This window comes from Chanos chanos, chromosome 1 (genome assembly GCF_902362185.1).
Source record: "Chanos chanos chromosome 1, fChaCha1.1, whole genome shotgun sequence".
Lineage (NCBI taxonomy): Eukaryota > Metazoa > Chordata > Actinopteri > Gonorynchiformes > Chanidae > Chanos > Chanos chanos.
In genome coordinates this window covers 7,825,732-7,846,125 of record NC_044495.1, presented here as the reverse complement: position 1 = coordinate 7,846,125, position 20,394 = coordinate 7,825,732, and the positions used below count along the sequence as shown (strand labels likewise).

At 41.0% G+C, this 20,394-nt stretch overlaps 2 protein-coding genes across 2 annotated transcripts; one reads left to right on the top strand and one right to left on the bottom strand.

Annotated features, from left to right (window-relative positions):
- The first annotated feature begins 4,854 nt into the window (after positions 1-4,854).
- Positions 4,855-6,617, top strand: stmn4l (stathmin-like 4, like). The gene is made up of 5 exons (XM_030787960.1): positions 4,855-4,867; positions 5,044-5,139; positions 5,568-5,773; positions 6,090-6,281; positions 6,558-6,617. The coding sequence occupies exons 1-5, from the start codon at positions 4,855-4,857 to the stop codon at positions 6,615-6,617; spliced, it is 567 nt and encodes a 188-aa protein (XP_030643820.1).
- Positions 6,618-8,566: 1,949 nt separating this feature from the next.
- On the bottom strand, positions 8,567-9,328 carry il17a/f1 (interleukin 17a/f1). The gene is made up of 2 exons (XM_030787948.1): positions 9,150-9,328; positions 8,567-8,804 (listed from the first exon to the last, which is right to left on the bottom strand). Exons 1-2 carry the CDS (start codon positions 9,326-9,328, stop codon positions 8,567-8,569), a joined length of 417 nt encoding a protein of 138 aa, XP_030643808.1.
- Positions 9,329-20,394: the final 11,066 nt, after the last annotated feature.

The following is a 20,394-nucleotide window of genomic DNA, read 5'->3' as shown; positions in this document are numbered from 1 at the left end:
ATAAAAGAAAAAAAAAAACCCTCTCTGTCTTTACGCTGGAATAATCACAAAGGTCCTATGAATAATTCATAGTGCTAAACCATGCGGTACGAGTTAGTGAGAAATAACAAGGAATGAGGTCATTTGAGTGAATGCAGATCTGCTTCAGTGCTGGCGATGGTCCTTACCAATTCTCTTCTCCTGTTTTAACATTACTCACTAACAGGCTGACATCAGCACACACTGGCTAACCCCCACTGCCCTCACACATGGGGACAGAACAAAATCAATTATGGATGGATATTGTGTACAAGAATAGACAAAAAGTATTACACGCAGGGATAAACTCAAGGCAAGAGCATTATTCAGAAATGCGTGTTGCGACCGTGTTTATGTCTGTTTTGGAGCAGGTTTTTCATATCGTTGTTTTTAAACAGAAACAGTACTATCTAGGCTAGCGGTTTATAGAAAAGTCAACAGACTGGTTTTACAAATGTGTAGTAAGTTTGTCGCCTTCAAGTGTGGATTGTTTTAGCTGTGACTGTTTATGTTTTGTTTTATAATTACAGAGGTTTTAATGTTTCTGCAGCATACACTCGAATATGAAATTATAGGACAAATTCAATTTGAGGGACGATTGCACATTTTTTTGAGTGTGAAATTTAATACGACCATCAGAGTATAAGAGAAATGATTCACCTTTTATTAAATTAAAGTGTTTAATGTGTTTTCTGCCATGATCATCAGCGGCGGAGGTCAAACGTGTACTGGAAGCTGCATCACGCTGAAGTGGGAATAGCTGGGCTCACCAGATTGGCTGGAAATGACATCATTGTAGGGTTGCTAGTGACGACGAGGCTCTCCTTGCAAGCACATCTTCTCGCCTCTCCCTCTGCCTTTCCTCGGCGACTGTCTGCAAAGCATCCTCACACAGTGTATCTAATGGACAATGTAAGCATTGGAATACCTACATCTGTCCTTCAATGCCCGTGTCCTGTCTTTTCATTGTTGCTCTCTCGTTTCTTCCCCTCAGAAGCGTACCTCGCTCTCTGTTTTTCTCTCTCTCTTTCTTCTGACAGTGTGGGAGGCCCCCAGTGCGCACGACTCTCTCTGCACCGTGCAGACAGCTGGATGACATCATCTGGGTTGTGTGAGCTGAATAGCAGATGAGAACAGAGCTGGGCTCTCTCCCTGCCCCCTCCCAACACCCCCCCCCCCCCCCCCCCACCTTCTCTTACCAATACGCCCAATGCTACTGCATGTTCAAAAGAGTCAGGCTTTCTAAAGAACCCCCCCTCCCCCCCGATCTGGAACAAAACAAAATTGTAATTCTGTACTCTTTGTGCGATGCTGGTGCTAGACTGGGTCTTTTCTACCTGCAGTCCATGCCAGGGTGTTCTGCAGTCTGAGATGGGTGACAATTCCAATGCCAATCACCGAGGTTGCGTTTTCAACAACGTAAATTAACAGGTTTATTTTTGGATTACCTCTGTGCTCCAGAGAGATATAGCTGCATTGTTTTTTTGTGTGTGTGTGTGTGTGATGTAGGTCAATGCTAGCGGCTGCTTCTCTGATAGGAGTGCAGTGTGTTCCTTGGAAGTGAGTTACACACTGTTCTGTTCCAAGCGTTACCTCACGTCACCTCACAACCGAATACACAGTAAACCTAGAGTCTAGAGGGAGATGTTTCTGGCAGCCTTTACTCTAGAGATTTCTGATTGGGTTGGCTGTGCACACACTCTGTGTGGCAAAGAGCCTCCTGGCAATTTTTTAGATTTCCAAGAAAAAAGAAATATGATTGAATTAAAACCTTTGATGCATTTCCTCTTTCTTCTTATTTTGTGCTGAATTTGGCGCTTGTCCGTTTTGTGAGGCTGATGATGATGATGATGATGATGATGTTGTAAAGGCCTTGCTGTTGAGCCAATACAATAATTTATCTCTCAAAATATGAGCAGTTTATTAAAACCCTCATTTGCATGTGCCACACTATTCAATGTGCCCATTAAGGTAACGCAGCAATACACATGTAAGAAACACTAAATACACTATATGAGACAAAAGTCTGTACCACCACAAACTGTTTGGTATTTAAAAAAAAAAAAAAAGCTCTCAATTTGAAATTCTGGCTGTGAAACAAAGCAACAGATGGACCATTGACACACTGTTCAAACAGGCTGATTCTGCCTCGATTTCTAGACAGGCATGTTGGCGTGCGTCCCATGTCATAGTCATTGAGCCTTTAGGGAGAGACAGAAATGATTGAGGATGAGACATAAAATCCTTCTCTGCCATCATTTTTAGATTTGACATTTCAAACAGTCACTCAAACCAGCTAGAACTGGCTCTCACGTGAAGGTCGTGCAAAAAAAAAAACATCAGTAAATGAGTTTTGAAACTCCGAATGATTGTATCTGATTGTCCTCATCTATCCACTGTCAATGTGTAAGAATCTATTTAAAAACATAGGTTGAAGCTCAGCACTGCGGCTCAGGCTGTGATTATGCCTCTATAAAAAATTCATTATATAGAATATTTTAATTTCAAGGGAACAACAGTGCTGTTACAATTGGCAGATAACACTTTTATTCAAAGGAGCCTTTATTTTAGCTTAATTTTTTTTTTTTTTCATATTTTGAGCTATGTTTTAATATAGGATTCTCTCCTGCAGAAACCAAGACTAAGGCATGTAACTCCCTCACTTGACTGCTGCCTCAGATTCCCTCCAAACATTTTCGATTTCTTCAACAAAGAGTTACAAGCCTCTCCATCAACCCTGCAACCCCAACGCCCACCCCACACCTTCCCCTCCCCATCTGCATTCTGAAGGATTCCAGCCCATCAGAAGCCTGCATCCCTCTCCACCAATGGCAGGGCTTGGAGGTGATGTCATGCAGTATGAAAGTGGTGTTGGTGCTGATGCTGCCAGGCAGTCCATCCAAACAGCAGTAACACTGAGACAGAGTGAGACGCAGACAGCAGATCACAGCACGGGCTGCAGGGGGTAAGTCAGGCAAAGGCTTAACACCTCATCCAATTAGATCTAACCTTTGCATGTTCTATTGTTTTAAATGCATGCAGCAGACAAAGGGAGAGCATCACTGCTTTACCTTCATCAGTGAGCAAATGGTGGAGTTTTGAGATTCCTTTTAAGATTCCTGGAAAATCCTTTCTTTTCTTTTTTTTTTTTTAATATGCAGAGTGATCATTCAAAGTTCTTTATTGCACAAATTGGTAATTGTTTTTGCTTTGCTTTGTGCTGTAATCTGCTTTTTTTTTTTTGCTAAAGATGGTTTCACACGATTAACAGGAAAATTGCTGTAAATTCTGGTAGACTATTCATAGAACGTGTTTTTAATCCTTAAAAGTTCCACAACGTTTCGTTAAGTTACTTTTTTATGTCTTACCGATAAATTTTATAGAATCAAAAATCGAATTGCTATCAGCTTTTGATGCTGCACCACAAACAACACTTTTCGTCGCAATAACGAAGTGGTAAATGCTGCAAAAGTGAAATATGTAATTCCAGATTTCAGTAGTTTCATTTTAGACAGAAGACAGCATTTATGTACTATAGGAATAACGTCGCGATTGTTCCAGGCTCTGTAGAATGTGTGTATATTAATCAGTGTTGTGGGTGGTACTAAGGCTATGATTGGTGTGGGCATTGCACAAGGCCACTGGCTGTCCAATAGTACATGCATTCTTGCTCCACAGACCATCACCTGAATGTCACGTTCAGGATGAACTTTGCTTAGCTTGAAATCAGAGGAATTGACAATTTGTGAAGTAGACGTGAAGAAATTTAAGAGCTCGACATTGAACAGCTAATCTGTTAACTTAACTCGTTAATGCGTCTAGGAAATACTTGGGTGATGAAAAAAGCAGTAAAACGGAGGAAACTCTGCAAACGTTCAAATTACTGCATGTTATTTAAAAAAAATCTGTGATTGTGTTGAACTGTGTAATTAAAGCTTTTTATAAACTTGCTCAAGAGTGAACACAGGGTTAGTTAGATTTGCTGTATAACATAAACATATATATTTATTCAAGGGGCAATTTTATCAATCAATTTTGGCATGCTTTTTTGAAATGCAGCCATTCATTGTATAGATTACACAACCAACAGTCATTCATGTTCACATCAGATGATCTTGACTACACCTACGCAGCTCTTCATTAGGAAGGCTAGAATAGTCCTGAAAACGAAAACATGAAAACTAGACATGTAAACTGGCCCACGCACTGAAAATGGCAGGGGGTCAGAACAGACAAAGGTTGTGTAGATGCACAGAGAAGTTGTGAGTGTGGGAACTGAGTGGGAAGTGAAAGAGAGAGAGAGAGATAGAGAGAGAGAGAGAGAGAGAGAGAGAGGGTGTGAGAAAGCGATAGAGGGCATTGTAGATGCTAAGGGTAAGATGTAAGAGAGTAATATGAAGCCTCATGAGTGATTTGTCAATGGATGCGAAAATAGCAGTGTACTACCCAGAGAAATAATTCTTCCAATACGCTCCACTAGCTTCTATTGGTCTTTTGCTGACATTTCTAAATAGTGATTAATTTGTGAGGTTGTAGGCCAATCATTGTGTCATCTGCAATCAGCTCTGGTCATTTATTTATTTATTCTTTTTTTTTTTTATTTTTTTTATTTATTTATTTATTTATTTATTTGGAAGGCTATTAATGGCCATTTCACTCTGTCAAATTTTTACAGTATCAAGAGTAATTTCACAGGATTTTCACTTGAGCACAAAAGTAGAGACTGGAACAGAGTGTGCTGTTCTCTAAAGATATCTTTTTTTTTTTTTTTTACTCTCTTACAGAATCAGTTAAATCTTTCAAGATAAACCTTGAGTCTTTGAAATACAGAGAAGAATGACACTTGCAGGTAAGTGTGCGTACATCTGTGTGTGTGTGTATGAGTGTGTGTGTGTGTATTTCTGCGTCTTTCGCGTGCTTGTCTGCATGCTTGTGAAAGCGTGTCTACGTGAAGCCTAAACTGTGAGAGCACACTATGACTCGCACTTGCTGAAAATAGCTTGAATCGTGTTCCTCCCCACGCAGCATACAGAGAGAAAATGAAGGAGCTCCCCCTAGTGTCTCTCTTCTGTTCCTGCCTTCTGCCAGAGTCCAAAGAGAAGCCCATCAAGCACACACAAGGTACTTTAACTACCACTGATTTCTAGTCATCTTAACCTTAACAAGGATTCAGTCAACCATCCTCGCCAGTTGTGTACTTTACAGACTTAAGTTGGCAATTTCGTTATACATTCTTGCTTGCTTTCTTAGGGAATGTCTGTGTGGTTTTTTTTTAATCTGTCTGTCTTGATTTTTCAAAGTACATGCATGTTGATGTGGTGTGCTTTTTAGTTCAGAAAAATTAAGTGATCCTTTTTTTTTGGTTCATAAAATGACTGTAGTTCTGTTTCTTTCTTTCTCTGTCTCTTTCTGAGAAAAGTCATCTACCTTTGATCTCTCTGCTTCTCCTCTTAGAGTAAATGTACAAAGTGGAGCCAGCGTAAGTGCGGTTAAGAAAATGACTGTGGTTTTGTTCTGGTTTCTTTTTTCTTCTGATAATCCTTGTTCAGGTGTTGTGGATCTAAACCTTTGCATCATCAAAGACATGGAGGTTATCGAGCTTAACAAGCGTTCATCTGGGCAGGCGTTTGAAGTTATCCTGAGACCCCCCTCTTTCGACGGCACGCGGGAGTTCCACCCCTGCATCCCACCCCGCAGGGACCCCTCCCTGGAGGAGATCCAAAAAAAGTTGGATGCAGCGGAGGAGAGGAGAAAGGTGGGCGTGGAAAAAAACAAAAAAAAACAAACCCTGTGGAGATATTTTATTATATTGTAATACATTTTATCATAAGACATTTCTCATGAAACATATATGATAAATTCCAAATTATTATGACTACAGCAGCGTAAGCCAATTATCAACAAATCTTTTACTGGAATAAGGGAAGATTCCCCAAAATCTTGGTTGTGTTTGCATTGTTCCATTATCCGAGTGTTGAGCCTCGTTTGACTTCACTGAAACAAAAATTACACGAAGAAATGAAGTAAGGAATAAAATCCATCCGCTCACACCCTTCTGTTTTTGCCTCCAGAACCAAGAAGCTGAAAGACTCAAGCAGCTTGCGGAGAAGCGCGAACATGAACGTGAGGTGGCCCAAAAAGCCGTGGAAGAGCACAATAACTTCATAAAGATGGCCAAGGAAAAGCTGGAACACAGGATGGAAACAAACAAGGAAAATCGTGAAGCTCACATCGCTGCCATGCTGGGACGCCTACAGGAGAAGGTAGATCTCACGTCCCACACTTTTTTTACAACTTCTTACACCTACTCGTAGCGCTTGCCAGAACTAAACTCGCTACCGTTTTCGAAATGACTCACTCAGCGTACGCAGTTTAAGGACCTCCTGCATTTAAAATGTTCGGTCTAAATTCTGAAACGGGTGCTAATGCGAAGGGAAGTATTTTCACATTATTGATTTGACTGATGTGTGGCATTGAAAACAGATGTTTAATGGAAGTTTTTTTTGTTTTGTTTTGTTTTTTCTTTCTCTGTCTTTCAGGACAAGCATGCAGAGGAGGTGAGGAAAAACAAGGAGCTGAAGGAAGTGGACTATCTGTAGGAAGTCGGAGAATGTGGACTTCCTGTGTCCTGTTGTTTTTTGTTTGTTTTTTTTCTTTCAAATTGAACACAACAACAAAACCAGACACAGCAGGTCTTTGTTGTAAAGCAGAGACAAAGTCCAGTATACTGTGTCTGAGGAGTTCATTCAAACCAGTGAAGATGATGAGGCGTTATTAGCTGCGTGTTTCTATAACACAGTCGCTCATTTGGCAGTGTTCAGTGTTTACTTTGCTGTGTCGTGTATCTTTGAGAGGTCTTGTGTAGTATTCTGTACCCTGTTGTGTCAACATTAGTTAGTGTGTGTTGCTAAGTAACGAAAACTTTGTGCCACAACTTTCCACTATAGATGCTTGAGCTTGTGTTTGACTGTTAGTCGGCGATGTAGCATATTGCTTAACTTTTAGCAGTAATTTTCTTCTTAAGTAAAATACACACACACACACACACACACACAAAAACAGTACATGATCCCAATTTGTGTTTCATATGTTTGCATGCTCTATCAACTTATAAAACCCATTAAAAGCAATTGGTGTGTGAACGTGTGCCTTTGTTCAGTTCCGTCCTCAGGATGCTAATTGATCTGTCTCTTAATCTTTGTATTCCAGGTGCCTTGAGGTCTACCCACAACTTACCATGAACATTTGGGAGGCCAATCATCAAAGGACTGTCTATAGCGCTGAACTTGTTAGTTTGGAACATGTGAGATTAGGAAACAGAGCTGAGGTTAATGGTGGTGTAATATTACCTTTGGGGCAAGAAGGCTATTATTGCCAAGTGGAAGTGGCTGATCAGCTACAAGGACTTAAAGAGAAAATGACCATCGCTACCTTAACCCGAGGGATACTGAGATCTCTCTCTCTCTCTCTCTCTCTCTCTCTCTCTCTCTCTCTCTCTCTTTCTCTCTCTCTCTCTCTCTCTCTTTCTCTCTCTCTCTCTGTGCTTCGCTCATGTGCCAACAGTGCCAACAATCAATCTGTGTGTGTGCATGTGTGTCTGCATGTGTGTGTGTGTGTGTGTGCGCGCGCGTGTGTGTGTGTGCGTGTGCGCGCGCGCGCGCGTGTGTGTGTATGCATGTGTGCGCGTGTGTCTGCGTGTGGGTGGGTGGGTGGGTGCGTGCGTGCGCGCGCGCGTGCGTGTGTGTGTGTGTGTAAACTGAAGTGAGGTTTGGAAGATTTCACGTGATGTGCATTACTTTTCCTGGACGCAGGTGATGCTCCATCAGCCGTGTATTTTAGGATCTATTTTGTTAACGTGTGCTGAAGCTAAAGCTATTTTCCACTGTAAATATTCTCCAATGACTCGTGATCAGCTGGTATCTGACGAGGCTGTTCATTGCTGTACAGAAATTGTAATATATTTTAGATGCAAATTGGATTAAAGGAGTGCTGTGTGGTACAGACCTGGCCTTGTGATTTAATCAACGACATGTCAGTATAAAATAACCACATTACGAGAGGTTCATTGTCATATCTGCTGTTTTCTTCAGACCCAGGAACTTTCAGCTTCTCAACCATCTTCTCAGAGCTGCATCAGACTGCAAAGTTTGTCCTGTCTGTTCCCAGTAACAGGCTCAATAGAGCTGTGCACTGAACACATTGTGACAGTGTTACTCAAAAGTACAGACCTGTATGAGTAAAAGTCCAAGGCATGTTCCTCGCAGTTTCAGATTTTTGACAGCTAATGTTGAGAATTCAGTCGATAAGAAATGAAGAAATAAGAACCGAAACATAAGCCTCCACTGCACTCAAAAAATATTATTTTATTAATAAATAAATATCATTAATGGCCAAATGTAAAAGAAAAAGAAATCAAGATTAAATAAAACTAAACAATAAATAAATAGAATTCATGTAACTAAAATGTCCAAATTAGTCCATTTTTTAAAGTGAACGTCCAGAAGTTTGGCTGCAACAAATCCAGAAGTTTTTCTTCAAATCCAACGTGTTACTGGTACTCGATATGTGGCCGCACACAAGTACATCCAACGGAGATGGTTTTGGACTCCAGTCTGAAATGATAGTCCTTCCCCTCCCCTTTTACTCTCTTGAGGACTAAAACCTGTGTGTAAATTGGTTTAGACTCAAAGTCGAGGACTTCCTCGCCATCGTTGTTCAGACATCCCGTCAGAGAGCATTTCGCCTCGGCGATATCAGTGGGGTACATGTCTTCATCATGGGTGAAGCTGTAGAACAAACAAACATTGAGAGATTTCAATTTTAAGTGGACGATATTTACGTAAGGCGCTGTATTCTCTATATTACTGTTTGTAAAACGTAGACATTTTAAGCTTAAGCTTCAATCAAAGCCCACTTTCCACGCTGGTGCGGTTGGGTGAACGTTACTCAAAAACCATTAATGATTTGTCATTTGATAAGGTATTTGAAGTCAGGTCTTGAGATGGCTTGATGAAGACGATTGAAGTCGGATGATTTGCTTTGCTGTATCAAAGCAAAGGTTAAGAGGAGAAGACAAGATGTTCAGTGAGTCTAAACGTTCAAGAGATAACTTTCGTGGCAGTTGAACTTACGTGTATGTCCAGGGAGAGATGGAGTCATTGTTGATTGGACGCCTGACACGGGATGGAGCAATGAACTTTTGATCCAGGATCAGGCGGAAGGATTGGGCCTCCGGTTGTTTGTGCTCTGATGGATGTTTGTGTGGGTGTTTACCAGCCGCCTTTGGAGGTGGTGCACCTTCCACTGCCATCAGAACCAGTAGTATCCCAATGACACCGGCCACCTGAGAGACATCGACTCATTTAATTAAATGCTGCAGAAGGAAAGCTGAAAAAGTTTCTGATACCTTTTAAAGCTATTCTGTATTGTACATTACATGATGTGGTTGTCAAAACGGACCACAGCAAGCAGTGATAATGCGAGTCCTTTGTCTTCTTAGTGATTCAACGACTATTTTCCCATTCAGCATCACTGCATTTCGCTAGCACATTATAAACTGGTGTGAAAGTACCTCATAATCTTAGAACAGGCAACGATGTATAATAATTCCAAGTACTCAGTAAAAATTACAATATATGTTAATTGGTTGATCAGTTGATAAAAGTTGTGCAAGCGATGAAGTTCTTTACTTACCATGAAGTTTCTGAGGTTTAAAGTTGAAGGCATGTTTTCAGTGGTACAAGAATCCGTCCCAACTTATATGTTCGGTGAGTTTGTGTATGTGTGTGTCTTTGATCACAATGATCGTATACTTTACTGGTGGTGATCAGCAGAAGTTTATATAAGACCAGCACTAAGCTGAAAAGGTAGGGGGGGGTTTACATTTCCTTTGACGTTATGACTTCCTTTGATGATTTTGCAAAATACAGTGACATACCATAGATGATTCATCACTCAGTGAATCTTTGACAGGTCTTTATGAGATGCAATGATAAAACTTTGTACATATTTATTTGTTTACTGTATTTAATTGTTTTCAAACAACTGAGCTGTCTCTAAAACCTTTAAGAATACTGATTTATGAATTTCTAAAGATAAACACGCTTTGTGGTTTGACTTAATTTTCTGTTTCAGTTTTGAAGTTCATGAGTGGAATAATTGTCAGTCATAACAGAAAAAGGACAACAAAATAAAGGAAAAAAGAACATGCAACACCGACAACCTTTAAAAAAAAAAGAAAAGAAGAAGAGGTTCATGAGGGTTTTCTATGCAGGAGACAATAAACTGTTAATGGGCTATATTATATTGCACTTCCTTTTCAATACTTTTCTTCTATCGAGTACCAATGCTGTGGTACACACATGCTTCTTAAACAACTACACAGGTTTCTTGACAGGGTATGCATTAATGTCTGTGAGTGGATATTGCCTATGAGTAAGAATCTGCCTGATTTGTGCAGCCCTCTTAGGTGTAAACATTCGGTGAAACTAACTGACCTCGTTTAACTTCATTTGCTGACACACGTCACTGTGTTAAGACATCCGGCGTGTTCACATCACGAGTTTCCATCTTTGTGATTCTCATTTTCCCTGCCCTAGTAATCCTGCTGAGTCTTTCCGTCTGCGTCCTAAAATTAGTCTTTGATTTCTTCATCTTCAGGAACTTTTTGGGGGTTCATGTAGCCTACGTAAATGGAGCATACCATTACCTAAAATATCACAAAGAATCAGAAGTTGTGTAGGTGATATTTTAAGTTTTAAGTTTCTGTCATTGCACACACACACTTGGAACAGTGAGCTTGTCCTCTGCATTTAACCCATCCAACACACCAGCAGTGAACACACACCAGGCACAGGAGCAGCATTCCTTGCACCCAGGAACCATTGTTGGGCCTGGGGCAACCCTCCAGTCACAAGCAATGTTTAGACCATGGTTGTTGGACAGGGGACAGGGCATAGTAGTTGAAACACTACTGTGTAGGTGATGTTGGACAGGGGACACTAGTTGAAGCACTACTGTTAAGTTTAGTTAAGTTTCTGTGATTGCACACACTGTGAACATGAGCAGTTAATTAGTCCTCCGCATTTAACCCATCCAACACACCAGTAGTGAACACACACACAGAGTCAGGAGCAGTGGTGAGCACCCAGGGAGCATGTTGGGCCTGGGAATTGAACCGGCAACCCTCCAGCTCTCTACCCTTTAGACCACGGCTGCCACCAAGGACAGGGGACAGTAGTTGAAGCACTACTGTGTAGGTGGTGTTGGACAGGGCACAGTAGTTGAAGCACTGCTGTGTAGGTGGTGTTGGACAGGGCACAGTAGTTGAAGCACTACTGTGTAGATGGTGTTGGACAGGGCACAGTAGTTGAAGCACTACTGTATAGGTGGTGTTGGACAGGGGACAGTAGTTGAAGCACTACTGTGTAGGTGGTGTTGGACAGGGGATACTAGTTGAAGCACTACTGTGTAGATGGTGTTGGAAAATGCTCTTTCTGGAGTCGTGGCATACTTTGTTGGATGGTGTGTGAGATCGGTGTGTGGGCTCAAACACCTTGGTGAAGCGGTGTGCAATGCTCACCTCTGGCGCCGTTGTTAAACAGAAGGTACAACAATTAATGCAAAGCTGAATTTTTGTACTTCGTCTTGTTGCACTTGCGTTACTTCATCATTTTTAGGCTAACTCTGGATGTTCAAAAGCCATCAAAGCTGTCAGCTGTCCCCCGCCGGGGACGTAATGTCGTGTTTATGTTACGATCACATGTAGATGCCAGTTGAGCATTCGGTCAGTTGAAGATCATCCATCGGATCCTCATGCTTAGTCCACTGAAACCAGTTTTATAATTATAGTTTTATAATTATATCTTTTTTTTTTTTTTTGCCATCTCCTTGTATACTGCAAAGTATTGCAAAACTGCCAAGTCATCACTGGAGCCAAGACTTTCGAATGTGGTGTCATTAAGTATTCCTGTGACCTATTTGTGAGTTTCGAAACTTCCAGGAATCTTTGATGGTGCTGTCACACTCAAAATGAATTTACAGCATCCAGAAACCAGGGGTTTTCAGAGTGACCCAAAAACACTCAAGATTAGCCTTAAAGAATTAAACATGCATGCACACACACACACACACACACACACACAAGAAAAAACAAAGATTTTCTACTAAATGGTAGAATGTCTACTTTAAAGTCCTCTCAGTCCGTGACACATAAGATGAAATGACGTCGTTTTTTGTCATGGTTTGCATCCATTTCATTGAGGATGAGGACTTTTGTATGGTTTTGGGTCCAATTGATCCTAAACGCTTTAATAAAAAGTACTTCAACATTAAAAGAGTCACCTAAGTGTTGTTGGTTTTCAGCAGTTTATATTAACTGCAACATACAGTTCGTGCCAGCCTCAGTAAGACATGCATATTTTCATATGCGTATTTTCAGTTTTTACACAAAATAATACAGTCCACATGGCTTACAAAAACTCACTTTTTTTTCAGAAGCAAAATAAATTGCTTTGCCAAGTTTCTAATTGCGAGCCACTTTCTAAATACATATAGCAATAAGAAAAAGCAAAAATATTATTTACAAATACAAGTTTTTTTTTCAAAATAAGCAAGTAACATAATTCATGATTGAGAGAGTTCATTCTGCAGGTTTATCAACATGGCTTAGAGAGAGAGAGGAGAGAGAGAGAGAGAGAGAGAGAGAGAGAGAAAGAGAGGGAGGTTTGCTTTATTCTAATGCAACACTTAAATTTGATACTTTTTTTTTCTTTTAAATTTTTGAAGTCATGTAAGATTGAACTTTGATTGATGGTTCATGCCAGCTTAGAAGAAAAAGCGATAGTCTTCTTAGTTTGGTTGACTCTTCACAATTTACTGTGTAAGAACCGCACTGAAAAAAAAAAATAAGGCCACAAAGTTGCTGAATTGCATCCCTCCACAAGAGACGGGTAAACTGTGAAAGCAAACAAAAAAAAAAAACTTGCAGGAGGATGCCACTGTCAAAACAAAACCACATCAAAAGAAACACAACATGATGACATCAAAGCTTTGGGTTGAACCAGAGGAGAGCCCCCACATCTACCATCATGTAGTCACTGAGGTCTGTGAGTGGAAATAATGCACTGATATTAAAAAGCCCCCTTCGCCCGAAATCTACGGAGCAGGTGTTTTGTGATTTGTCTGAATCATGCAATAATTTTGGTTCTTCCAGTACAGTCCAATTCAATTTATCCGTGAAGTCAACGTCTCCAAGTCTCGGGGGAATGGTCCGGTAACGTCACTGATACCAAATCGTTCATGGACGTTATTTCTGAGAACATGCTATTGCTTCCGTCACGGATCATCGGATGCTTTATTAATCACGACATGAATAAAATATCAAAATCAGAATGAATCGAACGAAACTTTTCGTCTTTGTATTTCAACTATGTGTTACCCATTTTTAGAAGATATACTAGAATCGAACTAGGAGGTTGGTTTCTGAGCTCTAGCTGTCACCAGTAAGAAAAAAAAAAAAAAAAAAAAATTAAGCAGCGAGTAAATAAATGAAAACACCACCACCAAGTCAGAACCATTCGAATTCAAGACACTGTACTTGTATAACCCATTTTGAAAAGGCTAACAAAGCGTTAAGATTGAACTTTGACTGATGGTTCATTTCTGAGTTCTTACTCTTACCTTTAACTGACAAAAAAAAGGCACAGGAGGATGAGAACACTTGCGTGGGAGGCAAATGTAGAGCACTTTGTCAGAAGCACTTTGTCAGAAAGTGCACTAACAATGCGGAATGACCACACGAGGGAGCGATATCTCAGGGGTTGATCTATCGAAAACAGCCTTGCAGGGGCTGATGGGGAGATAAAGAGATAAACCATCATTCTGCTGAGAGTCTGCTCGCTCCGTGTGTACAGGAATGATTTATCATAACCAAGGCACATGGTTCACTGCTTGCAAAAGCAAATCCTGACAGCCCCTTGCCTCCTTTTGGTTAATTCGACAGATGGAGATGGAGATACTCGACTTTCATTCTTGATGTTTCAATGAACCCTTCTGTTGAGCACTGCTACTGTGCTCTACTTACGGCTGTGCGTTTCCAGCCGTCAGCTGTTTCAGTTGGTGCGGTCTTGTACTGCGTTCTGTGCAGATCAGTGGTGGTTTGATGTTCTTGACCATATTAAGGAGAGGAGAACTAATAAAGAAAATCAAGACAATATTTCTGTGGATCAAGGTTAGAACCAGAGGTGGACAAAGTACACAACCCCATTACTAGTCAAAGTATAGATACTCCTGGTCAAATATTACTCCAGTACAAGTAAAAGTTGTTCAGTTAAATTTTTACTCGAGTTTAAATACTGGAGTACTTGCTTTTAAAAATACTTAAATATTCATAAGTACATAATGTCAACACATTGTTGTATTGTTGCCACAATGCACTTACAGAGCCTAATGACTCTGAAACAAGCTACTGAATGCACTGACATGTTTGTAGAACTTGTAGAATAAAAAGCTTGTGGAATATGCCACAAAGCCTATAAAGACACAGTTGAATCGAATGCTTCCTCTATAAAAGACAGTGTTTAGCTTCAGTTAAATAGGCCGTAGGTTAACTCAGATTGGCCTTAAAAGGATAAACACGTCATTATGTTGTAGGCTAGGTTAATTTTACTTCTACTACATAGCATTGCCTGAAATGTGAAACAGCTGGATGACCCTCGTCACCGCTTGATTCCCGGTCCCCCCCGTCTTATTGGGACAGGGTCGTACGTGAATCCACTGCCCTCGCGTGACCTTACTAATAATACTGTGTTTATCTGACAAGAATCAGATATATTTCTGAAAGGACCTTTACCGTTAATGTTACCTCGGCATTTTCGCTAGCTAAATATTATGCGTCAGCAGTGGATTCACACAGGATCCAGTGTTATGTCCCATATGGTTTCCAAGCTAACTGGTTTCCATACGTTGCAGTTGTGGTTTGGCTCTGTCACCAGATTCGTCACACATTCGTCACAAACATAATAATCGCGATTTTCCAGTCGCGTCTCATATCTACTGCGGCGAATATGATTGTAAGTGAGCAGTGCGCACTACATCACAGCCACCTACGAAAAAGGCTAGGCGAACACACCGAGCGAACGCGTATGGGAAGCAGTTAGCTTGAAAACCAGTTGATTTCAAAAATCTCAAACATGAACTTAAAATATTGCCATGGGTGCTCTGGTGAGGAACCTTTATCTTTATCATTTTCATCTGCCGTAGGGGTAGCCATCTGTAAAACCGCCAAATTCACTTGTTAAAAAAATGCAGCACGCACTTGACTGACAGCATTGGAGTAGTATACTGTGATTGGTTGTTCTCCTGTGACGAACACAATGTGGCCTATCGCATTTTAGCAAAGAAAATTCATCCGCTTACTTCAAAGCTATGCTTCAAAGTAATGAGTAACGAGAACCTTCATATGTAGTGGAATAAAAAAGCACAATATTAATTTTTCAAATATAGTGGAGTAAAAGTCATAAGTTTCCAAAAAAATAACACTCAAGTAGTGTACAGATACTCGAAAAATGTACTCGGGTACAATACTCACGTGAATGTACTTTGTTACTGTCCACCCCTGGTTGGAACAGAACCCAGGGCCTGGTAAACCGGCTAGGCCAAACTGAGTTTGGTCACACAACCGTTTCCTCACCTGCCCCTCCACTAAAAAGAGCCTCTCTCTCTCTCTCACACACACACACACACATACAAGCTGAGGTCATACGCAGTTTCCTCTAAGCATTCAGCCCCCCTACCACAAAACACACACACACACACACACACACAATGACTGTATATGATCAAATATGTGGCTAAGTTGTGAGATCATCACAGGCTTATCGCTTTTTGAGGAATCAGACTCGTTTGGTACCTGTGGACCATGACCACATGTTAGCATACTCGATCACTTTTGCACGTTGCTCACTTTAGGACATGGTCTACTTACCTAATGCCCCAGGTCGCCTCATCATCACATGTCCTTTGTCACATTACTTTACTGTTTACATGTTTACTTGTTTCTCTTGTGACTTTATGGATATATGTCTACCTGCACTCTTCTTTTTTTTTTTTTTACAGAGTACATAGTACTTTTTTTTTTTTACATAGTGCTGCACTTAAGAAAATTTTCTTCTAGTGTCACTTAGCCTCTGGGAAAGTGGATGCATGAACTGAATGGGTTTTATTTACGATGAGGAACAAGAAAACGTAAGACATTTTTAAGAAACAAAAAAGAAGACAAGGACTTAATTTAGGAAAATGAAAACACGGTTACCGTGAGAGAAGGATTATAGCTCGGACTCTCTATGAAACAAACAGACTCCGCAACTAAACAATGTAACATATGAGGTACATATATACAGAGGGCAGATATGTTCATGGGGCGGCACGGTGGCACAGTGGGTAGCGCTGTCGCCTCACAGCAAGAAGGTTTCGGGTTTGGTTCCCAGCTGGGTGGCCAGGGTCCTTTCTGTGTGGAGTTTGCATGTTCTCCCTGTGTCTGCGTAGGTTTCCTCCCACAATCCAAAGACATGCAGGTTAGGTGAATTGGCACTAAATTGCCCTTAGGTATGAATATGTGTGTGTCTGCCCTGCAATGGACTGGTGACCTGTCCAGGGTGTTTCCCTGCCTTTCGCCCTATGAGCGCTGGGATAGGATAAGCAGCTTAGATAATGAGTGATTGAGTGAGAAGTTCATGAGCAGAAAACAAGTGATGCTGATGACAGACAGTTGAGGCTGGTGATTGTTAGTCCAGTGACACTAAGTGGTGGTAGGTTGATTGTGAAGGGTAAGGAAATGATGTTGTCACCTGGGGATTAGTAGATGTCTTCAATGAGTAGTTATGGATACATATTGTATCCATTAAAAAAAAAAGGTACAATATGGCACAATAGATCTGGACCAGGGTTGGCTGTTGACTGCATGCTTCATATGAAAGATGGGTCCCTCAGTGGGGTTTTCTTTTATGTTCTGCACCAAGGTTAAAGGCAATTCTTCTTTTAATTTATCAGTTATCAACAATCAGAAGATTTGTGATGAATTCACTGAATTTTCACCCCCCTGTGAACTGGCCGAAATGGAACTTACCTGAATCGAAATCTGCTTGGCACAGCTTCCTGCCAAGGGGTCCCCAGGATCTTGACCTTGATACAAGTTTAAAGTAAAGTTTGTGCTGTGTTGCTTTTTGCAGCTAATTTAACTTTTGTCTCAGTCTCTTTTGCACGGAATGGCTCATGTGTGTTATTGAAAACGCTTATCTTGCGCGGAAACAAGATTCCACCTAACTTATCAAGTGATCTGATAAAGAAATTGGGGTCATTTTATCTACTGAAAAAAAAAATCAATCCTACGTGCACAGTTGCCTCAAGCTTTTATATAAATAGATCGGGTAAGAAGTCAAGACACTAACAGTGAAAGAGAAAGCTTAGACTATTAAGATGTTGCTCCAAACCGTCTTCTTCAAAGCCATGGTGAGTAGAATCGCTCACGTGAATGTGTATTTTGAGAGATAAGACAGAAACCTATTGCGTACAAAAAGAAATGAAGAAGTTGAAACCGATGCCTGTTGCAGACATTTTGTATTGACTAGAAACTATTTTATTATTTGAGTCAAAACACAAATAAGAGCTGAATAGCTGGTGGGTTGGTGTGTAGCTGTGAATCATAAAAAGAATGAAACAGACGATCAAGGATGATTTTTTTTTTCTCCCATTGTTACTTAAAAAAAAGTCAGACATCAGGTGATAGAACAATCCTTTGTTTGAAAATGAAAAGTCACATATTTGGAAACTTCATAAATATGAAATGTTATCGTCATCATAAGATATATGTTCAGCATCAGTTGTCTCATGCCTGCCGTGTTTGACATGGCCGTGAGATGTACTGAACATTCAAGGACAGGCAGCGGAAAACGAACGTTAAGAAACACAGAAACTGATCGTCAGACTGTTTTCTCATCTCAACCGTCATCTTATCGTGTAAAGAATGTAAAGAATTCGTTTCAAACAAATGACTGAAAACATAACACAGGAAGATACTCTGTGCTCAACATCTCTGGGGGACATTCAGTTTGCCCTAAAACAGGAGCCAATGTCGATTAGCAGGTTTGAACGACATTTTTGTTTCTCTCGTCGTTTTAGGTTATGTTGTGCTGTGGATTCTTACTTTTGAACGTGACGAGTGCCAAACACAGACAAAGACAAATGTGCAACTTGACTCTGGAGATCCCACGGGCTTTCTACACGACACAGTCAGAGAGGGGAGGAAACGGCGACATTCACAATCGCTCTACATCTCCCTGGACTTGGATGTGAGCTACTCATCACAGAACAGTTCTTCACACTCCTTTTCTCACTTAGATACCTCTGAATCAGATCTGTCTTGATTGAGCTATCAGTCTCGCATGTGGCGCAGCATTACCAGTGGTTCTGTGTGGCCTCGTGTGTAAGTTAATGGCATGAGGTGGCACATGGGTTAACACAGAAAGAGAATTTTAGATGGTACAACCAGAGACATGTTTTGACCTTGGGAATTATTTTTTTTATATTATTATTATTTTTTTTTTCAGAAAGAGACAGATCTAGTGCTTGGATTGTATTTTGCCACGTTTGGAAGTCACTTTGGATAAAAGCCTCTTATTTAAATGAATACATGGAAATGTAAATGAAATCAAACTGATTTCTTTCTCCTTTCCTCTCCAGAGCAAAAGCCAAGGCAAACAGAATTCCGGAGGTCATATTTGAAGCTCAGTGTAACTCAGAATACTGCGTCTCACCCAGCAACAAGCAGGATGTGAAATTAAACTCTGTGCCCATTTACCAGGATATCTTGGTGCTGAATAAGGAAAAGGACACAAAATGTTTTACTGCTTCTTTTGAAACAGTTACTATCGGCTGCGCTTGTGTATGGGCCAAGACCACAGTTTAACCTTGTTTTTTTTTTTTTGTTTTGTTTTGTTTTTTTCGGAAACTGCAGTTTATTTAAGCCTATTCATTTCAGTTAGCTAAACATATCACTCTAAGATGTAACACTTTTTGTATTAAACACTTGCAAATGTAATATCAAGGAATAGATACATACAAATGAAGTATTTAGTTTTTTCTAGTGATGTTAACAATACTGGAATCTAAAAGCTACCATAACTTACTACATGCTGTGTTCAGTGGTTTGTCTGCTCAAATAAACTGTATTTAAATATCTGTCTTTGAAGTTTCAAGTTTCCAGTTTATTTAGAGCCCAATATCAGTGTTTACAGTCTCAAACGACTTTACATGCCCACAACAAACAAAACAAACAGAACAGGACGGCACCCCCTGACTTACTCCTCATGGCAGACAAGAAAAAACTCCCCAAAAACCCAGGTGTAACAGGAATAACAGGGAAAAAATGGGAGAAATCTTGAAAAGGACCACAGAGAGAGGAACCCCCTTCTTTGCCAAACAGGTGTGCAATAGGTGCTGACCCAGCGGGCACTTCAATTTCAAGTAAATACAATCAGATCACAAACAAAAGGGATGACGATGCTGACAGGAGGCTGACAGGGGGATGAAAGATGAGAACACCAGGATGGATAAGTCTGGAGGGCAGGAGGAGTCAGGGTCACTGGTATCTCAGGAGTAGCATGTGTGGCTCAATTTACAATTTGGTGTTTTGGCAGACATTTTTAGCCAAAGCGACTTACAATAAGTGCATCAGTCAGATTCCTAATACCTCATAAGCAGAGATCACAATAAGACTGAGCGTTAATTTACCCCTTCGTATTGCACCCCTGGAATACTTTGACAGTGAGTGACAAACATATATACAAGACAAGGGTTTGTTTTTTTTTAATGTAAAGAAAGGGGGGTTAGGCTTAGGGGGATAGGTGGGTTCTGAAGAGGTGGGTTTTCAGTTTCTTGCGGAAGATGGTGAGGGATTCCGCTGTCCTAACTGTATGAGGGAGGTCGTTCCACCACCGAGGGGCAATGGCGGAGAAGAGGCGTGGTCGGGAGGAGCGGCTGCCGGGTTCCCGAAGTGAGGGGACCGTCAGCTGACCAGAGGTCGAAGAGCGGAGGGTTCTAGTAGTGGTATATGGAGTTATTAGGGACTGAAGGTATGATGAGGCTGAGCCTCTTGTTGCCTGGTAGGCCAGTACCAGTGTCTTGAATTGGATGCGGGCAGCTACCGGAAGCCAGTGGAGCGCAGTAAGCAGTGGAATGACATGAGAGTGCTTAGGAAGGTTGAAGACCAGGCGTGCAGCGGCGTTCTGCACGAGCTGGAGCGGCCTGATGGCGCAGGTCGGTAAGCCAGCCAGTAGGACGTTGCAGTAGTCGAGGCGGGAGATGACAAGCGCTTGGACC

What these genes read in the sequence shown, in the direction of transcription:
- stmn4l (XM_030787960.1), top strand. An exon ending in CAGCGGAGGAGAGGAGAAAG is followed by an intron (nt 5,774 to 6,089) that starts GTGGGCGTGGAA and finishes TTTTGCCTCCAG; the next exon opens with AACCAAGAAGCTGAAAGACT. An exon ending in TGGGACGCCTACAGGAGAAG is followed by an intron (nt 6,282 to 6,557) that starts GTAGATCTCACG and finishes TCTGTCTTTCAG; the next exon opens with GACAAGCATGCAGAGGAGGT.
- il17a/f1 (XM_030787948.1), bottom strand. Translation starts at nt 9,328, where the DNA reads ATGGCAGTGGAAGGTGCACCACCTCCAAAGGCGGCTGGTAAACACCCA. An exon ending in ATCTCTCCCTGGACATACAC is followed by an intron (nt 8,805 to 9,149) that starts GTAAGTTCAACT and finishes TTTGTTCTACAG; the next exon opens with CTTCACCCATGATGAAGACA.